Source organism: Oncorhynchus mykiss, chromosome 13, assembly GCF_057628025.1.
Source record: "Oncorhynchus mykiss isolate SJ-2025 chromosome 13, ASM5762802v1, whole genome shotgun sequence".
Classification (NCBI taxonomy): Eukaryota; Metazoa; Chordata; class Actinopteri; order Salmoniformes; family Salmonidae; genus Oncorhynchus; species Oncorhynchus mykiss.
In genome coordinates, this window is record NC_143034.1 from 9,855,885 (window position 1) to 9,873,697 (window position 17,813).

General features: G+C 43.9%; 1 protein-coding gene across 8 annotated transcripts in view; it reads right to left on the minus strand.

Moving 5' to 3' along the window:
• Positions 1-17,813, minus strand: part of vav1 (vav guanine nucleotide exchange factor 1) — a 62,442-nt gene that overhangs the window by 43,563 nt on the left and 1,066 nt on the right. For all 8 annotated transcript variants that reach the window (XM_090195036.1, XM_090195033.1, XM_090195030.1 and 5 more), the window contains exon 2: positions 15,982-16,205. In XM_090195036.1, the coding sequence (XP_090051162.1) occupies positions 15,982-16,185 (204 nt within the window). In that variant the 5' untranslated portion in view covers positions 16,186-16,205. The remainder of the gene's footprint in view (positions 1-15,981; positions 16,206-17,813) is intronic.

The window sequence follows — 17,813 nt, forward strand, 5'->3', positions numbered from 1 at the left end:
CATTTTACTGTAAGGTCTACTACACCTGTTGTATTCAGCATTTCACTGTAAGGTCGACTACACCTGTTGTATTCAATATTTCACTGTAAGGTCTACTACACCTGTTGTATTCAATATTTCACTGTAAGGTCTACTACACCTGTTGTATTCAGCATTTCACTGTGAGGTCTACTACACCTGTTGTATTCAATATTTCACTGTAAGGTCTACTACACCTGTTGTATTCAGCATTTCACTGTAAGGTCTACTACCCCTGTTGTATTCAGCATTTCACTGTGAGATCTACTACACCTGTTGTATTCAATATTTCACTGTAAGGTCTACTACACCTGTTGTATTCAGTATTTCACTGTAAGGTCTACTACACCTGTTGTATTCAGTATTTCACTGTAAGGTCTACTACACCTGTTGTATTCAGTATTTCACTGTAAGGTCTACTACACCTGTTGTATTCAGTATTTCACTGTAAGGTCTACTACACCTGTTGTATTCAGTATTTCACTGTAAGGTCTACTACACCTGTTGTATTCAGTATTTCACTGTAAGGTCTACTACACCTGTTGTATTCAGTATTTCACTGTAAGGTCTACTACACCTGTTGTATTCAGCATTTCACTGTAAGGTCTACTACACCTGTTGTATTCAGCATTTCACTGTAAGGTCTACTACACCTGTTGTATTCAGCATTTCACTGTAAGGTCTACTACACCTGTTGTATTCAGCATTTCACTGTAAGTTCTGTCTACACCTGTTGTATTCAGCATTTCACTGTGAGGTCTACTACACCTGTTGTATTCAGTATTTCACTGTAAGGTCTACTACACCTGTTGTATTCAGTATTTCACTGTAAGGTCTACTACACCTGTTGTATTCAGCATTTCACTGTAAGGTCTGTCTACACCTGTTGTATTCAGCATTTCACTGTGAGGTCTACTACACCTGTTGTATTCAGTATTTCACTGTAAGGTCTACTACACCTGTTGTATTCAGCATTTCACTGTAAGGTCTACTACACCTGTTGTATTCAGCATTTCACTGTAAGGTCTACTACACCTGTTGTATTCAGCATTTCACTGTAAGGTCTACTACACCTGTTGTATTCAGTATTTCACTGTAAGGTCTACTACACCTGTTGTATTCAGCATTTCACTGTAAGGTCTACTACACCTGTTGTATTCAGCATTTCACTGTAAGGTCTACTACACCTGTTGTATTCAGCATTTCACTGTGAGGTCTACTACACCTGTTGTATTCAGCATTTCACTGTAAGGTCTCTACACCTGTTGTATTCAGCATTTCACTGTAAGGTCTACTACACCTGTTGTATTCAGCATTTCACTGTGAGGTCTACTACACCTGTTGTATTCAGCATTTCACTGTAAGGTCTACTAAACCTGTTGTATTCAGCATTTCACTGTAAGGTCTACTACACCTGTTGTATTCAGCATTTCACTGTAAGGTCTACTACACCTGTTGTATTCAGCATTTCACTGTAAGGTCTACTACACCTGTTGTATTCAGCATTTCACTGTAAGGTCTACTACACCTGTTGTATTCAGCATTTCACTGTAAGGTCTGTTGAATTCAGCATTTCATTTTAAGATCTCTACACCTGTTGTATTCAGCATTTCACTGTAAGGTCTACTACACCTGTTGTATTCAGCATTTCACTGTAAGGTCTACTACACCTGTTGTATTCAGCATTTCACTGTAAGGTCTACTACACCTGTTGTATTCAGCATTTCACTGTAAGGTCTACTACACCTGTTGTATTCAGCATTTCACTGTAAGGTCTACTACACCTGTTGTATTCAGCATTTCACTGTAAGGTCTACTACACCTGTTGTATTCAGCATTTCACTGTAAGGTCTACTACACCTGTTGTAGTCAGCATTTCACTGTAAGGTCTACTACACCTGTTGTATTCAGCATTTCACTGTAAGGTCTACTACACCTGTTGTATTCAGTATTTCACTGTAAGGTCTACTACACCTGTTGTATTCAGTATTTCACTGTAAGGTCTACTACACCTGTTGTATTCAGTATTTCACTGTAAGGTCTACTACATCTGTTGTATTCAGCATTTCACTGTAAGGTCTACTACACCTGTTGTATTCAGCATTTCACTGTAAGGTCTACTACACCTGTTGTATTCAGCATTTCACTGTAAGGTCTATTACACCTGTTGTATTCAGCATTTCACTGTAAGGTCTACTACACCTGTTGTATTCAGCATTTCACTGTAAGGTCTACTACACCTGTTGTATTCAGTATTTCACTGTGAGGTCTACTACACCTGTTGTATTCAGCATTTCACTGTAAGGTCTGTCTACACCTGTTGTATTCAGCATTTCACTGTGAGGTCTACTACACCTGTTGTATTCAGTATTTCACTGTAAGGTCTACTACACCTGTTGTATTCAGTATTTCACTGTGAGGTCTACTACACCTGTTGTATTCAGCATTTCACTGTAAGGTCTGTCTACACCTGTTGTATTCAGCATTTCACTGTGAGGTCTACTACACCTGTTGTATTCAGTATTTCACTGTAAGGTCTACTACACCTGTTGTATTCAGCATTTCACTGTAAGGTCTACTACACCTGTTGTATTCAGCATTTCACTGTAAGGTCTACTACACCTGTTGTATTCAGCATTTCACTGTAAGGTCTACTACACCTGTTGTATTCAGTATTTCACTGTAAGGTCTACTACACCTGTTGTATTCAGCATTTCACTGTAAGGTCTACTACACCTGTTGTATTCAATATTTCACTGTAAGGTCTACTACACCTGTTGTATTCAGCATTTCACTGTGAGGTCTACTACACCTGTTGTATTCAGCATTTCACTGTAAGGTCTCTACACCTGTTGTATTCAGCATTTCACTGTAAGGTCTACTACACCTGTTGTATTCAGCATTTCACTGTGAGGTCTACTACACCTGTTGTATTCAGCATTTCACTGTAAGGTCTACTAAACCTGTTGTATTCAGCATTTCACTGTAAGGTCTACTACACCTGTTGTATTCAGCATTTCACTGTAAGGTCTACTACACCTGTTGTATTCAGCATTTCACTGTAAGGTCTGTTGAATTCAGCATTTCACTGTAAGGTCTCTACACCTGTTGTATTCAGCATTTCACTGTAAGGTCTACTACACCTGTTGTATTCAGCATTTCACTGTAAGGTCTGTTGAATTCAGCATTTCACTGTAAGGTCTCTACACCTGTTGTATTCAGCATTTCACTGTAAGGTCTACTACACCTGTTGTATTCAGCATTTCACTGTAAGGTCTACTACACCTGTTGTATTCAGCATTTCACTGTAAGGTCTACTACACCTGTTGTATTCAGCATTTCACTGTAAGGTCTACTACACCTGTTGTATTCAGCATTTCACTGTAAGGTCTACTACACCTGTTGTATTCAGCATTTCACTGTAAGGTCTACTACACCTGTTGTATTCAGCATTTCACTGTAAGGTCTACTGCACCTGTTGTAGTCAGCATTTCACTGTAAGGTCTACTACACCTGTTGTATTCAGCATTTCACTGTAAGGTCTACTACACCTGTTGTATTCAGCATTTCACTGTAAGGTCTACTACACCTGTTGTATTCAGTATTTCACTGTAAGGTCTACTACACCTGTTGTATTCAATATTTCACTGTAAGGTCTACTACACCTGTTGTATTCAGTATTTCACTGTAAGGTCTACTACACCTGTTGTATTCAATATTTCACTGTAAGGTCTACTACACCTGTTGTATTCAGCATTTCACTGTAAGGTCTACTACACCTGTTGTATTCAGCATTTCACTGTAAGGTCTACTACACCTGTTGTATTCAATATTTCACTGTAAGGTCTACTACACCTGTTGTATTCAGTATTTCACTGTAAGGTCTACTACACCTGTTGTATTCAGTATTTCACTGTAAGGTCTACTACACCTGTTGTATTCAGTATTTCACTGTAAGGTCTACTACACCTGTTGTATTCAGCATTTCACTGTAAGGTCTACTACACCTGTTGTATTCAGCATTTCACTGTAAGGTCTACTACACCTGTTGTATTCAGCATTTCACTGTAAGGTCTATTACACCTGTTGTATTCAGCATTTCACTGTAAGGTCTACTACACCTGTTGTATTCAGCATTTCACTGTAAGGTCTACTACACCTGTTGTATTCAGTATTTCACTGTGAGGTCTACTACACCTGTTGTATTCAGCATTTCACTGTAAGGTCTGTCTACACCTGTTGTATTCAGCATTTCACTGTGAGGTCTACTACACCTGTTGTATTCAGTATTTCACTGTAAGGTCTACTACACCTGTTGTATTCAGTATTTCACTGTGAGGTCTACTACACCTGTTGTATTCAGCATTTCACTGTAAGGTCTGTCTACACCTGTTGTATTCAGCATTTCACTGTGAGGTCTACTACACCTGTTGTATTCAGTATTTCACTGTAAGGTCTACTACACCTGTTGTATTCAGCATTTCACTGTAAGGTCTACTACACCTGTTGTATTCAGCATTTCACTGTAAGGTCTACTACACCTGTTGTATTCAGCATTTCACTGTAAGGTCTACTAAACCTGTTGTATTCAGCATTTCACTGTAAGGTCTACTACACCTGTTGTATTCAATATTTCACTGTAAGGTCTACTACACCTGTTGTATTCAGCATTTCACTGTGAGGTCTACTACACCTGTTGTATTCAGCATTTCACTGTAAGGTCTCTACACCTGTTGTATTCAGCATTTCACTGTAAGGTCTACTACACCTGTTGTATTCAGCATTTCACTGTGAGGTCTACTACACCTGTTGTATTCAGCATTTCACTGTAAGGTCTACTAAACCTGTTGTATTCAGCATTTCACTGTAAGGTCTACTACACCTGTTGTATTCAGCATTTCACTGTAAGGTCTACTACACCTGTTGTATTCAGCATTTCACTGTAAGGTCTGTTGAATTCAGCATTTCACTGTAAGGTCTCTACACCTGTTGTATTCAGCATTTCACTGTAAGGTCTACTACACCTGTTGTATTCAGCATTTCACTGTAAGGTCTACTACACCTGTTGTATTCAGCATTTCACTGTAAGGTCTACTACACCTGTTGTATTCAGCATTTCACTGTAAGGTCTGTTGAATTCAGCATTTCACTGTAAGGTCTCTACACCTGTTGTATTCAGCATTTCACTGTAAGGTCTACTACACCTGTTGTATTCAGCATTTCACTGTAAGGTCTACTACACCTGTTGTATTCAGCATTTCACTGTAAGGTCTACTACACCTGTTGTATTCAGCATTTCACTGTAAGGTCTACTACACCTGTTGTATTCAGCATTTCACTGTAAGGTCTACTACACCTGTTGTATTCAGCATTTCACTGTAAGGTCTACTACACCTGTTGTATTCAGCATTTCACTGTAAGGTCTACTACACCTGTTGTAGTCAGCATTTCACTGTAAGGTCTACTACACCTGTTGTATTCAGCATTTCACTGTAAGATCTACTACACCTGTTGTATTCAGCATTTCACTGTAAGGTCTACTACACCTGTTGTATTCAGTATTTCACTGTAAGGTCTACCTGTTGTATTCAGCATTTCACTGTAAGGTCTACCTGTTGTATTCAGCATTTCACTGTAAGGTCTACCTGTTATATTCAGCATTTCACTGTGAGGTCTACCTGTTGTATTCAGCGCACGTGACAAATATTGACATTTAATAACATTTATCAATGATCTAAATATTATGACCCACAGAAAGGATTCCCCAGTCACTTAAACCCACCACACTGTAAACCAGAAGAGATGATGGTCATTGATACTAACTCTCTCACACACACACACACACACACACACACACACACACACACACACACACACACACACACACACACACACACACACACACACACACACACACACACACACACACACACACACACACACCAGGTGATTTTCTTATCTCATTGTCCGGGGGCTTACATGCGGTCTGCTCGTCGCTATGGAACGGTTGCTATGGAACGGTCGCTATGGAAATGAAGCAGGAAACAGTGATAACAGCGTGCAGCTTAATAATGGTGTTCAGAACAAACACAAATTCAGGAGAGGACCAGATTTAAACACCACAACTTTAACGCAGCTCCCCAGCAACTCAACAAGCTGCTACACGTTGCCAACCAGCCTCCAGGCCTGTCTGCAACACTTTAACTAGTGTCCTTGAACGCAGCAACTCAACAAGCTGCTACACGTTTCCAACCAGCCTCCAGACCTGTCTGGAACACTTTAACTGGTGTCCTAGAACGCAGCAACTCAACAAGCTGCTACACGTTGCCAACCAGCCTCCAGGCCTGTCTGCAACACTTTAACTAGTGTCCTTGAACGCGGCTGTTGCTCGTTGCTAATCAGTCCTGACTCTCCTTAATCACCACTGCCACCCTACTGACCGAACTAACATTCCTCCTCTTCGTTCTGCGGTGCATGTGGCGCTGCAGGACACTGTGGGACTAGCCTCATCCAGGACACTGTGGGACTAGCCTCATCCAGGACACTGTGTGACTAGCCTCATCCAGGACACAGTGTGACTAGCCTCATCCAGGACACCATGGGACTAGCCTCATCCAGGACACCATGGGACTAGCCTCATCCAGGACACTGTGTGACTAGCCTCATCCAGGACACTGTGTGACTAGCCTCATCCAGGACACTGTGTGACTAGCCTCATCCAGGACACTGTGGGACTAGCCTCATCCAGGACACTGTGTGACTAGCCTCATCCAGGACACTGTGGGACTAGCCTCATCCAGGACACTGTGGGACTAGCCTCATCCAGGACACAGTGTGACTAGCCTCATCCAGGACACCATGGGACTAGCCTCATCCAGGACACCATGGGACTAGCCTCATCCAGGACACTGTGTGACTAGCCTCATCCAGGACACTGTGTGACTAGCCTCATCCAGGACACCATGGGACTAGCCTCATCCAGGACACTGTGTGACTAGCCTTATCCAGGACACCATGGGACTAGCCTCATCCAGGACACTGTGTGACTAGCCTCATCCAGGACACTGTGTGACTAGCCTCATCCAGGACACCATGGGACTAGCCTCATCCAGGACACTGTGTGACTAGCCTCATCCAGGACACTGTGTGACTAGCCTCATCCAGGACACTGTGTGACTAGCCTCATCCAGGACACTGTGTGACTAGCCTCATCCAGGACACTGTGTGACTAGCCTCATCCTGGACACAGTGTGACTAGCCTCATCCTGGACACTGTGTGACTAGCCTCATCCTGGACACAGTGTGACTAGCCTCATCCTGGACACTGTGTGAATAGCCTCATCCAGGACACTGTGAGACTAGCCTCATCCAGGACACTGTGTGACTAGCCTCATCCTGGACACAGTGTGACTAGCCTCATCCTGGACACTGTGTGACTAGCCTCATCCAGGACACTGTGTGACTAGCCTCATCCAGGACACCATGGGACTAGCCTCATCCAGGACACTGTGTGACTAGCCTCATCCAGGACACCATGGGACTAGCCTCATCCAGGACACTGTGTGACTAGCCTCATCCAGGACACTGTGTGACTAGCCTCATCCAGGACACTGTGTGACTAGCCTCATCCAGGACACTGGCATCATGTGGCGTCTAACACAAGTCCCTACAGCTCCTCCCCCTGACGGCCCAGCTCTCTCTCTCCTCTCTATAATACCTGACACACTGCTCTCTCTCTCTCCTCTCTATAATACCTGACACACTGCTCTCTCTCTCTCCTCTCTATAATACCTGACACACTGCTCTCTCTCTCTCCTCTCTATAATACCTGACACACTGCTCTCTCTCTCTCCTCTCTATAATACCTGACACACTGCTCTCTCTCTCTCTCTCTCTCCTCTCTATAATACCTGACATACTGCTCTCTCTCTCTCCTCTCTATAATACCTGACACACTGCTCTCTCTCTCTCCTCTCTATAATACCTGACACACTGCTCTCTCTCCTCTCCATAATACCTGACACACTGCTCTCTCTCTCTCCTCTCTATAATACCTGACACACTGCTCTCTCTCTCTCTCCTCTCTATAATACCTGACACACTGCTCTCTCTCCCTCCTCTCTATAATACCTGACACACTGCTCTCTCTCCTCTCCATAATACCTGACACACTGCTCTCTCTCCTCTCTGTAATACCTGACACACTGCTCTCAATTCAATTCAATTCAAGGGCTTTATTGGCATGGGAAACATGTGTTAACATTGCCAAAGCAAGTGAGGTAGACAACATACAAAGTGAAAATATAAAGTGAAAAACAACAAAAATTAACAGTAAACATTACACATACAGAGGTTTCAAAACAGTAAAGACATTACAAATGTCATATTATATATATATATACAGTGTTTTAACAATGTACAAATGGTTAAAGGACACAAGATAAAATAAATAAGCATAAATATGGGTTGTATTTACAATGGTGTGTGTTCTTCACTGGTTGCCCTTTTCTCGTGGCAACAGGTCACAAATCTTGCTGCTGTGATGGCACACTGTGGAATTTCACCCAGTAGATATGGGAGTTTTTCAAATTTGGATTTGTTTTTCGAATTCTTTGTGGATCTGTGTAATCTGAGGGAAATATGTCTCTCTAATATGGTCATACATTGGGCAGGAGGTTAGGAAGTGCAGCTCAGTTTCCACCTCATTTTGTGGGCAGTGAGCACATAGCCTGTCTTCTCTTGAGAGCCATGTCTGCCTACGGCGGCCTTTCTCAATAGCAAGGCTATGCTCACTGAGTCTGTACATAGTCAAAGCTTTCCTTAATTTTGGGTCAGTCACAGTGGTCAGGTATTCTGCCGCTGTGTACTCTCTGTTTAGGGCCAAATAGCATTCTAGCTTGCTCTGTTTTTTTGTTAATTCTTTCCAATGTGTCAAGTAATTATCTTTTTGTTTTCTCATGATTTGGTTGGGTCTAATTGTGCTGTTGTCCTGGGGCTCTGTAGGGTGTGTTTGTGTTTGTGAACAGAGCCCCAGGACCAGCTTGCTTAGGGGACTCTTCTCCAGGTTCATCTCTCTGTAGGTGATGGCTTTGTTATGGAAGGTTTGTGAATCACTTCCTTTTAGGTGGTTGTAGAATTTAACGGCTCTTTTCTGGATTTTGATAATTAGTGGGTATCGGCCTAATTCTGCTCTGCATGCATTATTTGGTGTTCTACGTTGTACACGGAGGATATTTTTGCAGAATTCTGCGTGCAGAGTCTCAATTTGGTGTTTGTCCCATTTTGTGAAGTCTTGGTTGGTGAGCGGACCCCAGACCTCACAACCATAAAGGGCAATGGGCTCTATGACTGATTCAAGTATTTTTAGCCAAATCCTAATTGGTATGTTGAAATTTATGTTTCTTTTGATGGCATAGAATGCCCTTCTTGCCTTGTCTCTCAGATCGTTCACAGCTTTGTGGAAGTTACCTGTGGCGCTGATGTTTAGGCCAAGGTATGTATAGTTTTTTGTGTGCTCTAGGGCAACAGTGTCTAGATTGAATTTGTATTTGTGGTCCTGGTGACTGGACCTTTTTTGGAACACCATTATTTTGGTCTTACTGAGATTTACTGTCAGGGCCCAGGTCTGACAGAATCTGTGCATAAGATCTATAATACCTGACACACTGCTCTCTCTCCTCTCTATAATACCTGACACACTGCTCTCTCTCCTCTCTATAATACCTGACATACTGCTCTCTCTCTCTCCTCTCCATAATACCTGACACACTGCTCTCTCTCTCTCTCTCTCCTCTCTATAATACCTGACATACTGCTCTCTCTCTCTCCTCTCTATAATACCTGACACACTGCTCTCTCTCTCTCCTCTCTATAATACCTGACACACTGCTCTCTCTCCTCTCTATAATACCTGACACACTGCTCTCTCTCTCTCTCTCTCCTCTCTATAATACCTGACACACTGCTCTCTCTCTCTCCTCTCTATAATAACTGACACACTGCTCTCTCTCTCTCTCTCTCCTCTCTATAATACCTGACATACTGCTCTCTCTCTCTCCTCTCTATAATACCTGACATACTGCTCTCTCTCTCTCCTCTCTATAATACCTGACACACTGCTCTCTCTCTCTCTCCTCTCTATAATACCTGACATACTGCTCTCTCTCTCTCCTCTCTATAATACCTGTCACACTGCTCTCTCTCTCTCCTCTCTATAATACATGACACACTGCTCTCTCTCCTCTCTATAATACCTGACACACTGCTCTCTCTCTCTCTCTCTCCTCTCTATAATACCTGACACACTGCTCTCTCTCTCTCCTCTCTATAATACCTGACACACTGCTCTCTCTCTCTCTCTCCTCTCTATAATACCTGACATACTGCTCTCTCTCTCTCCTCTCTATAATACCTGACACACTGCTCTCTCTCTCTCTCCTCTCTATAATACCTGACACACTGCTCTCTCTCCCTCCTCTCTATAATACCTGACACACTGCTCTCTGCTCTCTATAATACACCTCCTCTCTATAATACCTGACACACTGCTCTCTCTCTATATATATAATACCTGACACACTGCTCTCTCTCTCTCTCTCTCTCCTCTCTATAATACCTGACATACTGCTCTCTCTCTCTCCTCTCTATAATACCTGTCACACTGCTCTCTCTCTCTCCTCTCTATAATACATGACACACTGCTCTCTCTCCTCTCTATAATACCTGACACACTGCTCTCTCTCTCTCTCTCTCCTCTCTATAATACCTGACACACTGCTCTCTCTCTCTCCTCTCTATAATACCTGACACACTGCTCTCTCTCTCTCTCTCCTCTCTATAATACCTGACATACTGCTCTCTCTCTCTCCTCTCTATAATACCTGACACACTGCTCTCTCTCTCCTCTCTATAATACCTGACACACTGCTCTCTCTCCTCTCCATAATACCTGACACACTGCTCTCTCTCTCTCTCTCTCCTCTCTATAATACCTGACATACTGCTCTCTCTCTCTCCTCTCTATAATACCTGACACACTGCTCTCTCTCTCTCCTCTCTATAATACCTGACACACTGCTCTCTCTCCTCTCTATAATACCTGACACACTGCTCTCTCTCTCTCTCTCTCCTCTCTATAATACCTGACACACTGCTCTCTCTCCTCTCTATAATACCTGACACACTGCTCTCTCTCTCTCCTCTCTATAATACCTGACACACTGCTCTCTCTCTCTCTCCTCTCTATAATACCTGACACACTGCTCTCTCTCCCTCCTCTCTATAATACCTGACACACTGCTCTCTGCTCTCTATAATACACCTCCTCTCTATAATACCTGACACACTGCTCTCTCTCTATATATATAATACCTGACACACTGCTCTCTCTCTCTCTCTCTCTCTCTCTCCTCTCTATAATACCTGACATACTGCTCTCTCTCTCTCCTCTCTATAATACCTGTCACACTGCTCTCTCTCTCTCCTCTCTATAATACATGACACACTGCTCTCTCTCCTCTCTATAATACCTGACACACTGCTCTCTCTCTCTCTCTCTCCTCTCTATAATACCTGACACACTGCTCTCTCTCTCTCCTCTCTATAATACCTGACACACTGCTCTCTCTCTCTCTCTCCTCTCTATAATACCTGACATACTGCTCTCTCTCTCTCCTCTCTATAATACCTGACACACTGCTCTCTCTCTCTCCTCTCTATAATACCTGACACACTGCTCTCTCTCCTCTCCATAATACCTGACACACTGCTCTCTCTCTCTCTCTCTCCTCTCTATAATACCTGACATACTGCTCTCTCTCTCTCCTCTCTATAATACCTGACACACTGCTCTCTCTCTCTCCTCTCTATAATACCTGACACACTGCTCTCTCTCCTCTCTATAATACCTGACACACTGCTCTCTCTCTCTCTCTCTCCTCTCTATAATACCTTACACACTGCTCTCTCTCTCTCCTCTCTATAATAACTGACACACTGCTCTCTCTCTCTCTCTCTCCTCTCTATAATACCTGACATACTGCTCTCTCTCTCTCCTCTCTATAATACCTGACACACTGCTCTCTCTCTCTCCTCTCTATAATACCTGACACACTGCTCTCTCTCCTCTCCATAATACCTGACACACTGCTCTCTCTCTCTCTCTCTCCTCTCTATAATACCTGACATACTGCTCTCTCTCTCCTCTCTATAATACCTGACACACTGCTCTCTCTCTCTCCTCTCTATAATACCTGACACACTGCTCTCTCTCCTCTCCATAATACCTGACACACTGCTCTCTCTCCTCTCTGTAATACCTGACACACTGCTCTCTCTCTCTCTCCTCGCTATAATACCTGACACACAGCTCTCTCTCTCTCTCCTCTCTATAATACCTGACACACTGCTCTCTCTCTACAATACCTGACACACTACTCTCTCTCCTCTCTATAATACCTGACACACTGCTCTCTCTCCTCTCTATAATACCTGACACACTGCTCTCTCTCTCTCTCCTCTCTATAATACCTGACACACTGCTCTCTCTCCATCCTCTCTATAATACCTGACACACTGCTCTCTCCTCTCTATAATACACCTCCTCTCTATAATACCTGACACACTGCTCTCTCTCTATATATATAATACCTGACACACAGCTCTCTCTCCTCTCTATAATACCTGACACACTGCTCTCTCTCTCTCATCTCTATAATACCTGACACACTGCTCTCTCTCTATATATATATAATACCTGACACACTGCTCTCTCCCCCCTCTCTATAATACCTGACACACTGCTCTCTCTCCTCTCTATAATACATGACACACTGCTCTCTCTCTCTATAATACCTGACACACTGCTCTCTCTCCTCTCTATAATACCTGACACACTGCTCTCTCTCTCTATAATACCTGACACACTGCTCTCTCTCCCCCCTCTCTATAATACCTGACACACTGCTCTCCCCCCACTCTATAATACCTGACACACTGCTCTCTCTCCCCCCTCTCTATAATACCTGACACACTGCTCTCTATCCCCCCTCTCTATAATACCTGACATACTGCTCTCTCTCTCTATAATACCTGACACACTGCTCTCTCTCTCTATAATACCTGACACACTGCTCTCTCTCTCCTCTCTATAATACCTGACACACTGCTCTCTCTCCTCTCTATAATACCTGACACACTGCTCTCTCTCCTCTCTATAATACCTGACACACTGCTCTCTCTCTCTCCTCTCTATAATACCTGACACACTGCTCTCTCTCCTCTCTATAATACCTGACACACTGCTCTCTCTCCTCTCTATAATACCTGACACACTGCTCTCTCTCCTCTCTATAATACCTGACACACTGCTCTCTCTCTCCCCTCTCTATAATACCTGACACACTGCTCTCTCTCCCCCCTCTCTATAATACCTGACACACTGCTCTCCCCCCACTCTATAATACCTGACACACTGCTCTCTCTCCCCCCTCTCTATAATACCTGACACACTGCTCTCTATCCCCCCTCTCTATAATACCTGACATACTGCTCTCTCTCTCTATAATACCTGACACACTGCTCTCTCTCTCTATAATACCTGACACACTGCTCTCTCTCTCCTCTCTATAATACCTGACACACTGCTCTCTCTCCTCTCTATAATACCTGACACACTGCTCTCTCTCCTCTCTATAATACCTGACACACTGCTCTCTCTCTCTCCTCTCTATAATACCTGACACACTGCTCTCTCTCCTCTCTATAATACCTGACACACTGCTCTCTCTCCTCTCTATAATACCTGACACACTGCTCTCTCTCTCTATAATACCTGACACACTGCTCTCTCTCCTCTCTATAATACCTGACACACTGCTCTCTCTCCTCTCTATAATACCTGATACACTGCTCTCTCTCCTCTCTATTAAGACATCTTAAAGGGGAGGTAGCATAAACTCGGCCATAGGTAACCTTTGAAGCAGGAAACTGTGTTAGTAGTAGCAGACATCTTAAAGGGGAGGTAGCATAAACTCGGCCATAGGTAACACATGGATTTGCATTAGTTTACGCATCAACATTTCAAATGCAAAGTTTCACCTCACTGTTCTATGTTTCAGCCTTACAGGAAAATACTTCATGAATGTATTGTTGCAAATCAATTTGAAGGTTGGTAGCCAACAAGCCTGATGACGTTAGTCCTACCAGCCTGATGATGTTAGTCCTACCAGCCTGATGATGTTAGTCCTACCAGCCTGCTGACGTTAGTCCTACCAGCCTGCTGACGTTAGTCCTACCAGCCTGATGATGCTAGTCCTACCAGCCTGATGACGTTAGTCCTACCAGCCTGATGACGTTAGTCCTACCAGCCTGATGACGTTAGTCCTACCAGCCTGCTGATGTTAGTCCTACCAGCCTGATGACGTTAGTCCTACCAGCTTGAGGATGTTAGTCCTACCAGCCTGATGATGTTAGTCCTACCAGCCTGCTGACGTTAGTCCTACCAGCCTGATGATGTTAGTCCTACCAGCCTGATGATGTTAGTCCTACCAGCCTGATGATGTTAGTCCTACCAGCCTGATGATGTTAGTCCTACCAGCCTGATGATGTTAGTCCTACCAGCCTGATGATGTTAGTCCTACCAGCCTGATGATGTTAGTCCTACCAGCCTGATGATGTTAGTCCTACCAGCCTGATGATGTTAGTCCTACCAGCCTGATGATGTTAGTCCTACCAGCCTGATGATGTTAGTCCTACCAGCCTGATGATGTTAGTCCTACCAGCCTGATGATGTTAGTCCTACCAGCCTGATGATGTTAGTCCTACCAGCCTGATGATGTTAGTCCTACCAGCCTGATGATGTTAGTCCTACCAGCCTGATGATGTTAGTCCTACCAGCCTGATGATGTTAGTCTTACTTGCCTGCTGACGTTAGTCCTACCAGCCTGATGATGTTAGTCCTACCAGCCTGCTGACGTTAGTCCTACCAGCCTGATGATGTTAGTCCTACCAGCCTGATGATGTTAGTCCTACCAGCCTGATGATATTAGTCCTACCAGCCTGATGATGTTAGTCCTACCAGCCTGATGACGTTAGTCCTACCAGCCTGCTGACGTTAGTCCTACCAGCCTGATGACGTTAGTCCTACCAGCCTGCTGACGTTAGTCCTACCAGCCTGATGACGTTAGTCCTACCAGCCTGCTGACGTTAGTCCTACCAGCCTGATGACGTTAGTCCTACCAGCCTGATGACGTTAGTCCTACCAGCCTGCTGACGTTAGTCCTACCAGCCTGATGACGTTAGCCCTACTATCTGATGACGTTAGTCCTACCAGCTTGATGACGTTAGTCCTACCAGCCTGCTGACGTTAGTCCTACCAGCCTGCTGACGTTAGTCCTACCAGCCTGCTGACGTTAGTCCTACCAGCCTGATGACGTTAGCCCTACTATCTGATGACGTTAGTCCTACCAGCTTGATGACGTTAGTCCTACCAGCCTGCTGACGTTAGTCCTACCAGCCTGCTGATGTTAGTCCTACCAGCCTGCTGACGTCAGTCCTACCAGCCTGCTGATGTTAGTCCTACCAGCCTGCTGACGTTAGTCCTACCAGTCTGCTGACGTTAGTCCTACCAGTCCTACCAGCCTGCTGATGTTAGTCCTACCAGCCTGCTGACGTTAGTCCTACCAGTCCTACCAGTCTGCTGATGTTAGTCCTACCAGCCTGCTGATGTTAGTCCTACCAGCCTGCTGATGTTAGTCCTACCAGCCTGCTGATGTTAGTCCTACCAGCCTGCTGACGTTAGTCCTACCAGTCCTACCAGTCTGCTGATGTTAGTCCTACCAGCCTGCTGATGTTAGCCCTACCAGTCCTACCTGACATTTGGGTGTGTGTAAACGTGTATGTGTATAAGTGTGTGTGTGTTTGTGTGTGTGTGTACGTGTGTGTGTGTGTGTGTGTGTGTGTTACCTGGGACATCTGGGGTCGGAGGTTGATCTCTCGGAGGTTGATGGCGTGGGGTAGTAAGTTGTTCAGCAGCTGACAGAGCAGGACCCCATCCCTCAGAGCTTGGGCTAACTCACACACCTGAGCACTGTCCCACGTTACCCTGTGACTCTCAGGGAGCACCCTGCACTCTATCAGCCACACGGCACAGTGACGCCACAGCTCCATCTCAACCGTAACACCCCCACCTTGACACGACAGGAACACAACATGACCGTGAGACAACCATAAGACAACCATAAGACAACCATAAACACCGATCAACTCTTTACTCTGCTGTTCATCATATATGCATAGTCACTATAACTATACACTCATGTACATACTACCTCAATCAGTCTGACTAACCGGTGTCTGTATGTAGCCTCTCTAATATTTACACTGCTGCTACTCTCTGTTCATCATATATGCATAGTCACTATAACTATACACTCATGTACATACTACCTCAATCAGTCTGACTAACCGGTGTCTGTATGTAGCCTCTCTAATATTTACACTGCTGCTACTCTCTGTTCATCATATATGCATAGTCACTATAACTATACACTCATGTACATACTACCTCAACTGGGCCAACCAACCAGTGCTCCCGCTCATTCACTAACCGGGCTATCTGCAGTGTGTCCCACCACCCGCCAACCCCTCTTTTACACTGCTGCTGCTCTCTGTTCATCATATATGCATAGTCACTTTAACCATATCTACATGTACATACTACATCAATCAGTCTGACTAACCGGTGTCTGTATGTAACCGCGCTACTGTATATAGCCTCTCTACTGTATATAGCCTCTCTACTGTATATAATCTCGCTACTGTTGTAGCCTCACTACTGTTGTAGCCTCCCTACTGTTGAAGCCTCACTACTGTTGTAGCCTCTCTACTGTTATAGCCTCGCTACTGTTATAGCCTCTCTACTGTTATAGCCTCTCTACTATATATAGCCTCTCTACTGTATATAGCCTCTCTACTGTATATAGCCTCTCTAATGTATATAGCCTCCCTACTGTTGTAACCTCGCTACTGTTGTAGCCTCTCTACTGTATATAGCCTCTCTAATGTATATAGCCTCTCTACTGTATATAGCCTCTCTACTGTATATAGCCTCCCTACTGTATATAGCCTCCCTACTGTTGTAACCTCGCTACTGTTGTAGCCTCTCTACTGTATATAGCCTCTCTACTGTATATGCCTCTCTACTGTATATAGCCTCTCTACTGTATGTAGCCTCTCTACTGTATATAGCCTCTCTACTGTATATAGCCTCTCTACTGTATATAGCCTCTCTACTGTATATAGCCTCTCTACTGTATATAACCTCTCTACTGTATGTAGCCTCGCTACTGTATATAGCCTCTCTACTGTATATAGCCTCTCTACTGTATATAGCCTCTCTACTGTATATAGCCTCTACTGTATATAGCCTGTCTTTTTACTGTTGTTTTATTTCTTTACCTACCTATTGTTCACCAAATACCTTTTTGGCACTGTTGGTTAGAGCCTGTAAGTAAGTATTTCACTGTAAGGTCTACTATACCTGTTGTATTCAGCATTTCACTGTAAGGTCTACTACACCTGTTGTATTCAGCATTTCACTGTAAGGTCTACTACACCTGTTGTATTCAGCATTTCACTGTAAGGTCTACTACACCTGTTGTATTCAGCATTTCACTGTAAGGTCTACTACACCTGTTGTATTCAGCATTTCACTGTAAGGTCTACTACACCTGTTGTATTCAGCATTTCACTGTAATGTCTACTACACCTGTTGTATTCAGCATTTCACTGTAAGG